Below are 16,279 nucleotides of genomic sequence, written 5' to 3'. Positions count from 1 at the left end.
TGGGCTCACCCGAGGTGGGAGCCTTGCGCTCAACCCGCCTGGGAACCTCGGAGCTGAATGTGCATTCGGCTATGAAATCTGCTAAGGCTTGGGTCTTAATGTTAGACAGTTTTGTATGCCCTTAGCTTCAATCAGAATGATGTACTTTATGAGTTTATTGTAAATGAATAAAGATACATATTTGATTCATGTTCCCTTGGTATGTTTCTGTGTAATGCCCTTAAACTGGACACTTAATGAGACTCGTGTTAGTTTAGAATGTTCACAGCCAGTGGGTCGGTCTAGGGAGACCTATCCTGACAAGGCTGACACTGTAGTGCCACCAAGTCGGTTGGGGTGGCTTGTCTCAGCTGCCAGGGTGAGACCCTAGGCACATACAGTGTAGGATTAATTGAATCTTTGAACTGGACCAGATTTCCAGTATTGCCCTGGACCTTGGAGATTGATGGGCAAAACTGGAAAGTTACACCCGACCCCTAGACTCGATTATGATACTACACTAGGTGTCGGATTGGGCTGTCTTTGATGTACCAATCAGTGAGATCCTTAGAGGGGGTCAAAACCTGGGTATGTTGGGACAGTCCGAGAATTCATCTGAGTGGGTGATCATAGTGACAGGATCAGCCCCTTTGTCGGACAAAGGTAATGATCGGGGGTGCACTCTCACTGATGGAAACCAAGACTGCCGGCAGCCGATTTCAACCGTTGAGATTTGTTTTGCAAAATATATTTTATATAAGATATAAAAGTATATATGTATGGTTTCTAAATTGTTTGCAAGAAGGTTTTAATTCCCGGGATCCATATAAGTGGAGAGTGCAACACTGTTCCTTGCAGCCGAGGGAGAGGTCCTCTCTTGTCGGGCAGTGTATGATCATTATGGGCTGAGAGGTTAAGTGTAAGACCATTGAGGATAATGCCTGATGGGCTAATCTTGCATCTGCCCACAGTCCCTGGGTGTTACAAGGTGGCTTGGCCCAGGGACCACTTAGTGTAAGTGTTGGGCCCATAGAGCTCATTTGATGGGTTTCAAGGGGTACACTGTCTTCAGCAGTGCATTCGGCTAGGCCTTGTAACAAAGGCTGGGCTGAACCCTTGTGGCTGATGTGTAGATCAATGCTTGGGTCTCACGTCATACAAGGAAGCCCAACTGGGTAGCAATTTGGAAGGTTTTTTGAGTACATAACCTTAATGGGCCTTAAGCCCATTTCGAACTGGGCTGATTTGATCAGTCATTTAAAGGGGGCGAATTCTGAAGTGGGTCAGCTAAAAGGATTGGGCTTAGACCCTATCCACTCAGAGAGTCCAAGATCTAAATGGGATTTAGATCTGGAAACCTCCTAATTAGATTAGGAGATAGCTGATCTTATCTACAGATAAGATAAGGGTTATCCCTTATCACTAAGGGACTTCTAACCCAAATATGATTTGGATTAGCAGCTCCTAATCTGATTAGGAGCTGATCCCTTTTGAGATTATAAAAGGGGAAGGGGGCGGCAGCCTACTACACAACAATATCCATAGCATTCTTCTCTTTGAAGAAAGAGAGATTGAGAGATTTCCTGCATACTGCGAATTCTCTCCTGCCGCCACCTTCCTGCTTTTGCCATTCCTTCAGTTCGATCTCTAGTTCTTGGGAGCAATCAAGATTGGATCTTGATTTCAATCTTTTGTGAAAAGATTGGTTGGAGCTGTACTCAAGTCGTCCAGTTGATCCTTACGAAGGATCAAGTTCTTTTAAAGAACGTTGCTGATTCTGCTCCACCCTGCACTGCGCCATCTTCAGTGGGAGCAGATTTTGGATCCTTCCTTGGGCGTGAACACCTCCATTGGGAGATAGTATTTCTCCGTATCAGGTATAATCCTCTCCCACTCCTTTTGGTTCAGATCTGGTTCAGTTTATGGTTCAAGATTGATCCTTGAAAATATGATTTTCTAAATGGGGAATACGATTCCCAGTTGAAGGGAGAGATAAAATTTTTGAAATTCGCCCCTTATTCCGCAATCTTTGGGTGTCCATAGGATGGATCTCTCATCCCTTCACTTAATGGCAGTTTGCGGCTTGTACTGAAGGTCGTACTTGCTGAGCTCAATGGCCCACTTCGTCAACCGACCGGAGACCTCGAGCTTAAGCAATACTTGCCTCAGATGTTTGTCGGTAAGGACGATAATAGTATGAGCTTGGAAGTACGGGCGGAGCTTCCGAGCTGCAATTATCAATGCGTATGCTAGCTTTTCCATCTCTGGGTATCTTGTTTCTGCTCCCTGCAATACTTTACTAACATAATAGATGGGTCGTTGGACCCGATCTACTTCCTTTATTAGTACCGAACTAACCACCTCGTCGTCTGCTGAGAGGTAGAGTTCTAAAACATTGCCCTTGTCGGGCTGGGTTAGGGTTGGCACGCTAGTAAGGTATTCCTTGAGCTCGTCGAGCGCGAGCTGGCAATCTTGGGTCCACTCGAACCCTTTGCCCTTTACTGCCTTGAAGAACGGCAGGCAGCGGCCCGCCGACTTAGACATGAAACGGCTTAGGGCGGCTATGCGGCCGTTCAACCTCTGAACCTCCCTCGGTTTCCGGGGTGGTTTCATGTCCAAGATGGCCTTAACCTTATCTGGGTTGGCTTCAATGCCGCTTCGGTTAACGATGTATCCTAGGAACTTACCCAAGGTTACACCGAACACACACTTGTTTGGATTCAATCTCATATTAAACTTACGCAAAATTTCAAAAACAGAATGCAAGTCTTGTATTAATTCATGTGAGGATTGGGTTTTGACGACCATATCATCTACATAGCATTCTACTTTTCTGCCGATTGACGGCACAAACAATTTATTTACAAGCCTTTGAAAGGTTGCCCCTGCGTTTTTCAACCCGAAGGGCATAACCTTGTAACAGTACAGACCGAATTCAGTGATGAAGGCAGTCTTTTCTTTGTCTGTCGGGTCCATCTTGATCTGGTTATAGCCCGAGTAGGCATCCAAGAAACTTAGCAATTCATGCCCTGAGGTCGCGTCCACCAAACGGTCGATTCTGGGGAGTGGGAAGCAGTCTTTTGGGCAAGCCCGGTTCAGGTCGGTGTAGTCGACGCACATGCGCCACTTGCCGTTGGCCTTCTTTACCAGGACGGGGTTGGCTACTCAGCTCGGGTATTGGACTTCTCTTATGAAGTCCGCTGCGAGGAGCTTCTCGACTTCCTCGTCGACCGCTTTCCATCGTTCCGAGGCTAGATTGCGTTTCTTCTGTCTAATGGGCCTAACTACAGGATCAATGTTCAACTTGTGAGTTATGAGTTCGGGGTCTATGCTAGGCATTTCTGCCGCAGACCATGCAAAAATATCTAAATTTTGAAGTAAAAAACTTACCAGTTCGGATCGTAGGGGCTCCTGGACGGAAGCGCTGATCTGGAGTGTTCGAGCTGGGTCTGCTGTTGAGGTCGGGACCACGACTATTTCTTCTGTGGGCGCAGCTCGTTCTTCGCCTTGCTCCGTGGGTTGTTCCAGTTCAAGATCACCGGCCACCTTGGTCTTCCTCTTTAGGGCGGCAATGTAGCACTTGCGGGACTCAAGCTGGTCGCCCCGCGCTACCCCCACACCGAAGTCTGTTGGGAACTTCATAACCAAGTGGTAGGTGGAGACTACCACCCGTAGGACGTGAGTGATGGGTCGACCTACTATGGCATTGTAGGGAGAGGGGGTCGCTACCACTAGGAAGTTGTGTTCGAACCTGACCATGCAAGGCCATGTGCCGATCTCTATAGGTACTGTTATTTTCCCAAGGGGCCGGACTTCTTCTCCGCTGAAGCCTCCCAAAGGAGTGTTTGCGGGCTTCAGGTCGCTTCTCTGCAACTGGATTTGGTCAAATGCAACTTTGAAGAGTATGTCGGCAGAGCTGCCCGAGTCGACGAGTATACGCCTAACCTCAAAGTCGTTGATTCTCAGCTTTATTGCGAGCGCATTGTTGTGGGGGTAATGGACTCCTCGCGCATCGTCCTCTGTGAAGAAAATTGGTTCTTCCATTCTCGGCCGCTTCGGGGGGTTCTGCTCCTCCCGGGTGACCTCACGAATCGACATCTGAGCTGCCGCCGAAGTACAACCCGCGACGATTGAGTCTCCCACTATCATGTGAATGGTCCCCCGAACTGGCCTCTCCTTTGGAGGCTGCCTCTGCGGTTGTTCGGCCGGCCTGCTACCGGACTCGGGGGCGTCTTTACCATGCTTCCCTTGCCGACCTGTTCTATTACTATTATTATTATTATTATTATTATTATTATTATTATTTTGTACAAAGTTTCTCAAATATCCGTGACGGATGAGCTCCTCTATCTCGTCGCGGAGGTTTTTACAACTCTCGGTACTGTGACCGTGGTCCTTGTGCAAACTGCAATACAAACTCTTATTTCTTTCATTGGGATTCCCCCTCAGACGGGGCGACCACTTCACGTACGGGGCGTCCTTGATTGCCATCAGAATTTTGGCCCGCTTCGCGTTCAGTGGAGTGTAGTTTGCCCGGTCTGGTGCAGGAGCCCGGAACAACTGACCCGGCTTTGCACCCCGGACTATTTCCTTTTTTCTTCGTGTGTCCTCTTGACTGGGAGGTTCCCCTTCTCTCTTCCATTTTTCGGGTGCGCCCTCACCCTTCTGGTTGATCTCCTCTTCAGTGGCTATGAACTTATCCGCAAGCTTTAGGAACTCGTTTATGGTTGCGGGTTGGTTGACGACCATATGCCACTTGAACTCCTTGTGCTTCACGCCTTTCTTGGCCGCTGCTAGGCGTATGGCGGGGTCCAGGCGCGGTATCTGCATACAAGCGTCGTTGAACCGCTTGATATAACTTCGGATGGACTCTCCTTCTCTTTGGGCTACGTTGAAGATGCTTTCTTCAGTCTGCGGGCACCGCTTGCTGGTGACAAAGTGGGACGTGAAGGCTTGTGCGAACTGCGCCCAGCTTCTTATTGATCCAGGCGCCAAGTTCCGGTACCACGTGCATGCTGCTCCCCTGAAGGTAGTGGAGGAGGCCACGCACATGCATGACTCACTGGCTCGCGCCAAGTGCATCTGTGACTGAAAGGTGTCTACATGATCATTCGGGTCGAACGACCCGTTATACTTGTCAAGAGGGGGAAGCTTGAAATCCTTGGGCATTGGGACTGCCAAGAGTTCGGAGGACAGGGGGGGATGGAACCGAGAGGAGTGGAGCCTTGGCTTCGGCCGAGCCTACCTCTTCTTTGCCCATGAGCTCGGGCAAATCACGGGTGACAGATCGGCGAACTCGGCGGCGGCGTCTCTGCTTCTTGGTGGGCTCGACGTTAGTGCTGCTCACCTCCGCGCTGTCCAGAATGGTTTGCGCTGGGAGCAGCCCGGTCTGCTGGTGATGGCTGCGGACATAAGGGGCCTGCTTAGAGTCTGCTGCTAGGATCTCGAACCGATTTTCGAGGATTGGGGTTCCGAACTTCGATTGTCGGGGCGACGTTGACCTGCCTAGCTGGGGTCCCCCCGACCTATCCACCCGCGGCGAGATCGGGGTAGCCGGTCTCTCCCGTCTGCCAAGGGGGGAGGTCTGGTTTTTTGGGGGATTTTGGGGGGCTTCTCCTCGGCCGAAGTGCTCGCTCTGGCAGCGAGATCTGGCTTGCTGTGGGGCCAGGTGCTGAGGCTGGAGTTGAGGCTGTTGAAGCTGAGGTTGGGGCAGCTGGGGGAACTGCTGCTGGTACTGGTACTAGGAGACCTGGTGCAGCACGTACTGTTGATAGAGCTGAAGTTGCTGGAACTGTTGCATTTGAGCCTGCATGGCCCTCATGCACTGCATTAGGTCGTCCAGCTGGTTCGGCCTAGCCGCTGGGGGTACAATCGAGGGTTCAGTGAACGTTGTTCCGACTGTAGCGGGGAGTGGGGCGATGACAGGTGCCATTGTGAGAGGCACGTTCAAGCTGGGAATTCCGTCCGCTGAGAGGGGGATGGTGAACTGCCCGATACAGACAGTAGGAGACTGGGGTTGCTCCCTGGAGTTACCCATTTCTATGCTTCGTCCGACGTTGCTAGGGGAAGCCATGAGCGCTGAGTTGTGTTTAAGGAAGAAGAAGTAACTGAGAATTTAAAGGGGAAGGCCTTTTGAAGTGCGATCCGGGCACTCCTAGTTGGCGACTGACTGGCTCCTCGCTGGCAACGACCGGCACCTGAGAAGATGAAAGGAAGGATTCCCGGGGATTTGCCCGATGGGAATACTCCGATGCTTAAGTTAGTACTGTGTATGGGGAGTAAAGAGAGAAACGAAAGCTAAGAGTGGAGGTTGCGTTTTATCACTATATTCTCGAGATTAGAGGTCTCAAGAGAGCCATTCTCTTCTACCCTGGGGGGCTGTTATAGGAGTGCTCTTGCGAGATCGGGCATAACCGCCACTGGGTCCCTGCCACACCCGTTACTTGCCAGGGCTGCGCAGGTGGCTGTTGGGACGTACTCCTTACTCGGGAGAGTGACACATCCCAAAGTGACAGGCATGCCTCCGCCTACTGAGAGACGTGGGCGCAGATTGTCGAAAGGACAGGGACTGCGCCGTCAGTTAGGGACGTGGCCCAGTCTGACAGGTACGACTTATTAACTAGAAGCTTCCTAAGGGAAGCTTGTGCGGCCCGTTCGCGAGCTACTCTGTAACGAACTTTGAATACTTCAGAAGTACCCTTAGTAGAATTGGTCCTCGGAATATCCCTTGAGGTAGCTCGGGGAACTCGGAGCTTGCATTGTGGCGAGCCCCTCCTTTACCTCGCTACCACATAGCGGGCTGCTTTATGGGCCTATTACTTAACCGTATCGGAACACGATGCTGAGCTGTCGCTTACGCTGAGTCGACGTCCACCTGTCGCCATTTCATAGGTCGGGTCAAATCATCCTTCATCAAATAGTAAATAAGCTTAGTTGTTCGCATTGAATTTAAAAGAGATTAAACAAAACAAACAAATATAGTAATTGGGAAATAGTGATTCCATAAGGCAATGAGATTGTTTACAAATAGGGATGTCAATGGATTGGATATTGGTTCTGAAGGGAAGGGAGATCCATCATATGGATGGTCGAACCATGCAGGGTGGTTGGGCGAAATTTAAAAAAAAAAAAAATTCTCCCTTTTAGGAATCATATTCCCTATTTTAGAAAAATTGCATTTTTCAAGGTTCATTCTTGAAACAAATCGGACTAGACCTGTAACCAAGATTAAGGGAGGGATATACCTGATACGAAATCCATGAAAGTAGCTCCCAATGTAGGTGTTCACGCCTAAAGAGATCACCAAATCTCACCTCCACTAAATATGACACAGCTTAGGATAAGGCAGGATCAGTAAATCAATTCTTCAACAAGAATTGCAATCCTTCAGGAAGGATCATGCAAGGGATGTGAGCACAACTTCAGATCTGATTCTTCTAGCAAGAATTAGAATCAAGAACAATTCTTGATCAGTCCAAGACTATGGAGACCAAATTTGGTAGGGCGGCAAGAACAAAGAGAATAACTGGATATGCAAAAAGTGTTTAATAGAAGGATTTCACCTTCTATTTATAAACTCTATGGATTAGCCTCCTAATCCTATTAGGAAAGGGTTCTTTGATCCAAATTTTTATTTGGATCTGAACTCTTAAGTGGATAAGACATATCTTATCCTCTTGCTGATCCATAAGAAAATCTAATCTCAAATTTGCCCATATTTAATTAACTAAATTAACCTAGTTTGAAATGGGCTTTAGGCCCATTAAGTTATCAAGACCCTAACATTGATCTTCACAAAAGCCATATGGGTTCAGTTTAGCCTCTGTTACAAGGCCTGGCTAAATTCATTGCTGAATACAGTAAACCCCTGAGCCCATCAGTATGGGCTCTTAGAAAGCCCAACATTAACACTAATGGTCATTGGGTCCAGCCACCTTATGAAGGCCTAAGGAATATGGACTTAAGTGAGATTAGCCCATAAGGTAAAAGCCTTAAAAGGTCTTACGCTTAACCTCTTAACCCATAATGATCAAACACTACTCGACAAGAGAGGACCTCTCCCTCGATTGCAAGGTTCATTGTCACACTCTCTACTCAGGATGGATCATGGGAATTAAAACCTTTGCAAACCTTTTTTATATATTGCAAAACAAATTTCAAACACATTTGAAATCCATTGCCGGCAGTTTGGGTTTCCACCAAAGAGAGTGTTGTCCCCGATCATTCACTTTGTCCGACAAAGGGGCTGATTCTGTCACTATGATCACCCACTCAGGTGAATTCTTAGACTGCCCCAACATATCTAGGTTTTGACCCCCGCTAAGGATCTCACTGATTGGCATATCAAAGATAACTCAATCCAACACCTAGTGTAGTAGCATAATCGAGTCTAGGGGTTAGGTGTAACTTTTCAGTTTTTCCCATCTGTCTCCAAGGTCCAAGGCATAACTAGAAAACGGTCTGTTTAGAGTTTCAATCAAACCCATACTACATGTGCTTGAGTTCTCACCCTAACAACTGAGACAAGCCACTCCAACCGACTTGGCATCACATTAGTGTCATCCTTGGCAGAATAAACCTCCCCAGGTCTATCCAATGGCTTTGAAGATTCTAAACTAACACGAGTCTCATAAGTGTCCACTTTAAGGGTATTACACAGAAACACACCATATATAACACGAATCAATTATGTTTTATATTCATTTACAATAAATGCCAAAAGTATATCAATCTGATTGGAGCTGAGGGCATATCAATCTGATATGAGTCCATTACAGATGAACCAAATCCATTAAGTTTGAACTAGTCCAATTCAATATTATCTTATTGGACCATCCAACCCATCCAAATTGGTTTTGATTTGGATAGGGTCCAACCAAAACCATAAAAACACATTAGCCTCAACATCTCTTTATTGGCACAAAACTAGAGATGCAGTTAATCACTTAAGCCTACTAAACTAGAGTTGATTCTATTTTGTCAACAAGAATGAGATTAGTAACTAGATCAACTGAACATTTTTTATCATCTGAGAGACTAATATTAAATGTAATCAAGCATAAGATCAGTATCCAGATTCCTATTATTAGTGACAAATTCTAAAAAAAGGTCTAATTTAGTGTCTTATTCCATAATTAAAAAACAGAGAAATAAATGTGTTTGGAATATCTTATCCTGATGAAAATATCCTATTTTGATGTTGGCATTGGAAATAATATGAGCATAGAAACTGTACAATATAGAAAACAGAGCATCAAGAACTAGATTTGGTTCCATTGAAACCTATTCAAGTTTTCCCAGTTTAGGAACAAAAGCTAAAACCAAAACAAAAAACAATACAAAAACTAAAGTGTTTGGAATGATAAAGGAGAGAGGAAATACCTGAATGAGCGAGGAGTCTACTGCTAGATAGAGAGAGAGAGAGACGAGATAGATAATCACAGGAGAGACTGGGGAGTGGCGTCAGTCGCCCAATAACACTAGAATGATGGAATGATGATCACCATTGCTATTTGCTAGAGAGAGAGAGAGACGAGAGAAAACAACTAAATATAGACCACTGGAGAGAGGAGAATGTCATCGGAAGTATTGTCGGAATTCGAGGAATATTGGCCGCCAAAGAGAAACCTTTTGTAGAAAGTTCAAACGAAATGGAACCGGACCTTTTGATTCAGCAGCTTTGTCCAAATTCGGTCTACATTATATATGGTCCACTTAAATTTGGACTAGTCCGAGTTCATGCAACTATTTAGACCATACGGTCCATCCATAACACCTTTGGATTGGACGGGTCTAACCCAAAACCGGTCCATTGACACCCCTACTGGTGGATACTTACCCAAGGTGCTGCCATGTAAGGTGCCGAGGTGATCCTTTGTGGCCTTACATGTCCACATAACGATGAATAATTGGTGTAACACTTTTACCCTTCGTCATATATATGGCTACAAAAATTGTGAGGTCTAGCCCCACCATGGTGTGTTTTAAAATCATATATAGATCTAGAATTCACCAGTCACCACACCATTGGTGCTGTTCTGCATGTTATAGTGTTGTGTGTTCTAAAACTCCACCTAAAAGTCTTGTTCTTTAACATGTGCTGTGTTTAAAATAAAACCAAAAAAAAAAAATGTATAACTCATGTACATAGAACTTTATACATCATACGTACAATATCAAATGAAGTTCTTTATTATATAAATGAATTTGAACCCATTTTCACCTTTTGCCATGACCGATTTAATATGCCACTTAGACATGTACGTCATTATTTTTCCACGTAAATGTGATTAAAATATTGTATAAAACACAGGGGTGCTCAAAATTTAGTTAATAGAACCATAGGGTATTTTTCAAACTGAACTGGTACTACTGTATTTTGAAAAACTGGAAACCAAAACCGAACCAAACCCTAAAGCCTACGGGTTAGGTTTAGCAGTTTGATCTACATATTTTACATTGAGTTAACAAAATGTGTGAAATGAAGATATTCATACACCTTTAAAAAATGAAACTGCGCTATAGAACAACGGTTTGGATTGTTTTTGTTACACATAAGTAACAGAAGTATCCTATTGACGATATACAATAAGAGTTCATTTATCCATATAAGTACAAAAATGTCAACATTTCAGTTGATTAATTAATTAATAGTTCTGCAACCGGAGAGGCTTTTGGGCAATCTAGAATTTCTCTGCTAAGCCTTGAAGTCATTGAGTTAATCTCGTCCAAAGTGCTATCCTGACATATATGGATGATCATTTTTTTCAAGGCCATTGCATTCTTAACAATGTATCTTGCTAAACTTATCTCATTCTCCGCTCCTGTGAACCAATTTATTCTTACAAACTCGAGATGGTTTAGTATGCAGCCAAATGGTTGCTCCTCTGATTGCCAATAGTCGCCACCCACCAAAGACATGTCCATACGTGGTGGATTGTAGCCCTGGAAAATCAAGTTCATGCATTAAAGTTTTTAACAGGAAAATAATTATATGAAGAAAAACAGTGTGAAAATGAGCATTTATGACAATTATTAATGGTATATGTAATATGCTAGCTAGCAAGAAATGCACCTTGATCTCGCGCCCAAGTCCCAGTTCTATTGAGAGGCTCTGCAGTTTAGGGGAGCTCCTTAGCAAGAAACTGATGCCTGGGAGCTCATGGTTATCCAACATGGTGTTCAACGTCAAATGCCGGAGATTACACAGTGGAGTTGGTAGACATTGTCCCTCTGCAGGCAGAACCTTGAGACAATGTTGCATGAAAGAAGGGGGTTAGATGCAGTGATAATGCAGTCAAGAGAAGATGACGTTATCTTGAAAGAATCTAGCATTAATTTTCTATTCAATTTCATTGTTTTAGTAGTCATTAAGGAGTTCACAACCTCCCTAATTAATAACTTCTTCATTAAAAAGGCAAAACAATAAGTCATTCAGTTGAGCCACTTCACTTGGTGATAAACCTCATTCTAGCTAGTCCCTTATACGACAGTGAGAATTTCCATAAAGATAAACAGGAAAAAAGCAAGAAAGTTAAGTTACCTGAATCAAGTAAGAACAAACCGACATTACCCTCACATGATCCAGATGAAGTAGAAGTTTCCCCAGCTTCTGATCTTGGTCGTAAAGCAAAGTCTGAAGCCCAAAATCAAGGCTTACTTCATGCAGAGACAACATCTTCTCCGGTCCAAAGCGTACTATATGGCCAAAGTACTTGAATGACCGGAGCTTCGGGGCACAAATGTCAACACCCTGAGAAAGTGGCCTACAATCGTGTATTCTCAGGCTTTCAAGGCGCAAATTTGAATCGGAAATCTTGAGATGACTTAAACCATGGCACTTCTCAAGATGCAGAGTCTCCAAGACTGAGCAATTTGTCAGCACTCTAAGGAGCAGCTCTGAGCTCAATTCGATACGTATCAGGGATAGCATCCTGAGCAAAGAGAAAATCTTGAACGAGAATGGTTTGAATTGGCAAAAATTCAGCTTCAGAACACTACAGGATGTATAACAAAAGAGATAGTTGGGCAGCTCGTAACGACGGTACCCAGTTCGAGAGTCTTGCGCCAAGCCTGCCCCTGAGAAATCTAGATCAAGCTCTTGGACTTGTTTTGCGATTGCGAACCCAATCCACTGAGTGATATTGTTGACATGCTCACCGTCGTAACAAAATCGAAGTCTGAATCTGAATATCGTTTTACCTTTGTACAGGAGGAGCATCCGATGGACGAAAGCAACAAACCTTCTTCTTCCTTCATTCCTCACATGCATCAGCCATGGAAGTGACGTGATGCATGGAGGTGGAGGAATCTGGTTATCGATGAAGAGGCTCTCTTCGAAATCCAGATAAGGGATCTCGGCCCAAAGGTGTCTCCACCTCTTGGACAGCACGCTGGTTCTTACAGCATGCTTACTGGGCAGCGAAGAGAGAACTAAAACGAGGATGGGATCAATTAAGTCACTTATTCTGTCGACGTTCTCAGCCATTTCTTGGGTGTAGTGGTCAGTATGCATGCCGGCTGAACTGCAGCCTGGTGAGGGAGACGGCCGGAGACGGAAAGAGAGCTTTGATGGCGTCTGATATGGGCTGAGCTGCGGCGGTGGGAGAAGGTAGACGGTGACAACCTGATTTATAGACAGAGCTGGAGGATTTTTCATCTGTAACGGCTTCTTTTGGCAGAAAGATTAATTATTTTGTGTAAAAATATTAATTCATTATTCATAAGAAAACAGAATTACGGAGATGTAAGCTGGCGTTATGATTTTGTTTATAATTAACGTTCTGGCTAATAATAAATAGGGTTTTGTTGCAGAGAACACTTGCTTAGGAGCTTTGTAGGGTGGACACCATGAGTGAAAAAAGACATAATTATAGAGACAGCCATGCAGAGTAACTGCATGATGCAGCTCTCAACCATATATAATATGTTTGTTATTTTCATCGGAACCCTCCATTATTTTCAACCCTAATAACAGGGCTGTCAGTGATCCTACCCAAATACCAACCCCAATATGGGAAAAGATCGGACGGTTGAGAGCTCTTGGGGTAAGTGGCTTTGCTTGTGCAAGTGCTCTTAACAACATTGCTCCCCAATGAATTTCCACTTTCAGTTTTTGCCAGATCAAACCATAGCCACGTGGTAATTTGCTTTTAATTATCCTTATCCCAAGCAAGTGCCAGCTTGGAAAAATACAAGGGTGGACAACTTGAGGCACAAAAACCTAGAAAGATTTTGCTAATACACTCTATAGCAAACAGGATCCCACTACATACTGGTCAAATCTAAAAGTCTCTAGGAACAAATTAAGTTTCTTAAGTAGGAAGTTTATTTACAAGAACTTCACTATTTCTCTCACATAGAAAAGATTCTGTGGTCCATGCAAGCCATCTATCTGATAGGGCGGCTAACTGAATTTGCCACATGTTTACCTTACAATCCATATATTTTTATTTTGGGTTAATGGTCATATAAGTAATAAATAACCCCACCTTTTTATTTAGTGGTTTTCATCCATTAGCCCTTCAAATTTTCATTTTTAAAATTTTTAATTTATTTAGTTGTTTTGAATTTTAAAGATGGGAATTGTAAGGATCCTACATGCAATTTTTGAATAAAAGAAATAGAAAAAAAATGCTTGAGGTGTTAAGAGAATGAAATATCATCTTGGCCGAACTCACTCATTGTATGTGGAACTATTTTACATGGTTCCTCAACAAGTAATTATTATTGAAATAAAAGTAAAACAACAGAGGATGTAGGAAGAGATATATCATGAACTTTGTCAAATAGGGAAGAAATTTACTAGTTGATGATGCATCAATATATCAAAGTTTGGAAGTTGAAAAACCTCAACTCCTACAAAAGCTGGTGGTGAAATATCAAGAGGATTAGGGGTCCAATGGTGGTAAATATGAAAAGAAAACCATCTTGAATATCATATGCAAACAACATAAATGCCGTATATTTGTTTTAGTTTAGGAAATTTATTTTTCTTTTAAAAAAGTAATGTTATCAAACCCATGGTGAGAGTTTGACACTTGAGCTTAACATATTAGTTATGGAATTTAGCTTAACATATTAGTCATGGAAAACGTCGTTTAACATTTTTCATATGTAGACTGTTTCACCTCATCAAAACTTAGCTCTAAGAGTCAATCGCAACTTGGATAAATACACTCTATCAAAACTTAGTTCTAGGAACAATGATGGCAATTTTCTCCCCATTTCTCTTATTCCTGGGGGATCTGTCCCGAATGATCCAGGGTGGAGATGATTTTCCCCCCTCAAGGACAAGGAGAGTACTCCCCACCCCACGGCCCCTCGATCCCAGTTTGATGGGAATCCCTACTTATGTATGCATGTATCTATATATATATATATTAATATTTTTAAAAATATGATTGAATATATTTGAGTCTTTTTTATATAGGATTATAGATTTTAACTATTTTATTTATTTTTTTAAATGAAATAAAAAATGACAAAAAAATAATTAACATCATAAAAAAAATCACGAGTGAGGATCCCATGGGGACGGAGATAGAGATTTTCAAAGGGATGGTGATGGGAAGCCATTGCCACCCTGCCCCATTGCGATTCCTAATGGAGTCAGTGTTTTTAGGTCTGCAATGACTAATCCTAAATAATTACATGTTATATATCTTCTCTAAAGAAGACTTTCAGTTGGTAAGTTAGGGCAGCAAAGAACAAATTTTATAAAAAAAAAATGTGCCAGTAAAATTTTGTGATTCGGGCGGGGCCTTGGGGAACAAGATCAGTTGAAATTATGAAGCCAGATCAAGATAGAATTTCGTCTTTCGGTTTTTTCAGTTCTTGATTCTGCTTTGACAATTGGGGGGTACTCCACAAATTTCCTTTTTTTTCCTTCCCCCCCCCCCCCCCAAAAAAAAAAAAAAAAAGTCTGGATAATCACTATGTTTAGAATTTTTTGGTCCTATTTTACATGTCCCCTATCCCATCACTATTGAGCTGCTTTTACGTTCTTATAAATGTACATCATTTGTTTTTCCTGTTTCCACTTACTCATTTCATTGTAATTATCAATTTTTCTTTTTTAATTTGCTGGTTTGATATCTTAAAGATATGAATTGCAATTTTATTAATAGCAGAAAGATATCGTAAAGATACATTTCCCATTTTTATTACGATTATAAAAGGGAATTGGTACACTCAATCTACAATTCAACACCTCCCTCACTATATCTGCAATGCTAGAAACTCTAGTGTCATTAAATTATCTAGGCCCGTTGTTTGTTGCAGCATCTACATTAATGTTTTCTGTAGTTTGTGGCAACTGGTGGAGCAATCTTCTTGAGCTTATTTGACTAGTAAGTGTGGTAGGTGATTTTCACGTTGCAATTTTTTATGATGGTGATGACGATAGTATATATAATATGTTTTCAAATTATACTTTCTATGTTTTTGTCTATAAATTATTATTATTTATCACATTTATTTTTCTTTAGTATATATGGTTCATTAATATAAAATATTAGAGATATATCTAAATGTTTTCTACATAATAATTTATATACTTGTGGGTTAGTTTTGATTTTTGTATTTTATGGATTTGTTCAAATGTTTTCTATAGAGTTTCTATATTTTCATATTTTTATCTTTTTTTAATTTTTATTATTTATATGAGATCAATGGTTCACACATATGATCCAAAAGGTTGAACTGTTGACCCCCATCAGGAAAACAATTTCATTTTTGGGTTTGTTTGAAGTTTTATATTTTATTTCCAACATATATCAATAAGGCAACTATTATTTATCATACTTATTTTTCTAATATGATTAATATAAAATATTAGGTAGGTGTCTAAATGGTTTTTACATTTTTTTATTATATAATAGTTTTTTGTTTTTACCTTTTTTTATTTTTTATTTAATTATGATATCAAGGGTTGACACATTTGACTTCAAAGGTTGAATTTTTTGACCTACCACCACAAAAATAATTTTTATTTTTGGATTGGTTTTATCACACTTATTTTTTAATATGATTAATATATATATGTGTGTGTGTGTGTGTGTGTGTGTGTGTGCGTGTGTGTGTTTGTGTGTGTGTGTTCCCTATTTTTATATTTATTTATTTGTTTTTGTTTTAATTTTTTATTTTATTATAACATCATAGATTGACCTACTTAACCCAGATAATTGAATTACTTACTTGCCACCAGGATGGAAAAACGATTTCATTTTTTTGTCGATTTAAAAATTATTTATTTCATATCGATAAATGTATTGGATGTAGATCTAATTGATAGATTTTT

General features: G+C 42.2%; 1 protein-coding gene across 1 annotated transcript; it reads right to left on the bottom strand.

Annotated features, from left to right (window-relative positions):
• Positions 1–10,526: 10,526 nt before the first annotated feature.
• On the bottom strand, positions 10,527–12,637 carry LOC104612298 (putative F-box protein At1g49610). Its single transcript, XM_010279680.1, has 4 exons — positions 11,522–12,637; positions 11,054–11,224; positions 10,642–10,923; positions 10,527–10,550 (listed from the first exon to the last, which is right to left on the bottom strand). Exons 1-4 carry the CDS (start codon positions 12,635–12,637, stop codon positions 10,527–10,529), a joined length of 1,593 nt encoding a protein of 530 aa, XP_010277982.1.
• Between the last annotated feature and the right edge of the window lie 3,642 nt (positions 12,638–16,279).

The sequence above is a fragment of the Nelumbo nucifera genome, chromosome 1 (genome assembly GCF_055504915.1).
Source record: "Nelumbo nucifera cultivar China Antique chromosome 1, China Antique-T2T, whole genome shotgun sequence".
Taxonomy (NCBI): domain Eukaryota; kingdom Viridiplantae; phylum Streptophyta; class Magnoliopsida; order Proteales; family Nelumbonaceae; genus Nelumbo; species Nelumbo nucifera.
Note: the sequence above shows the minus strand (reverse complement) of the source record. Positions and strands in the feature narration are given on the sequence as shown.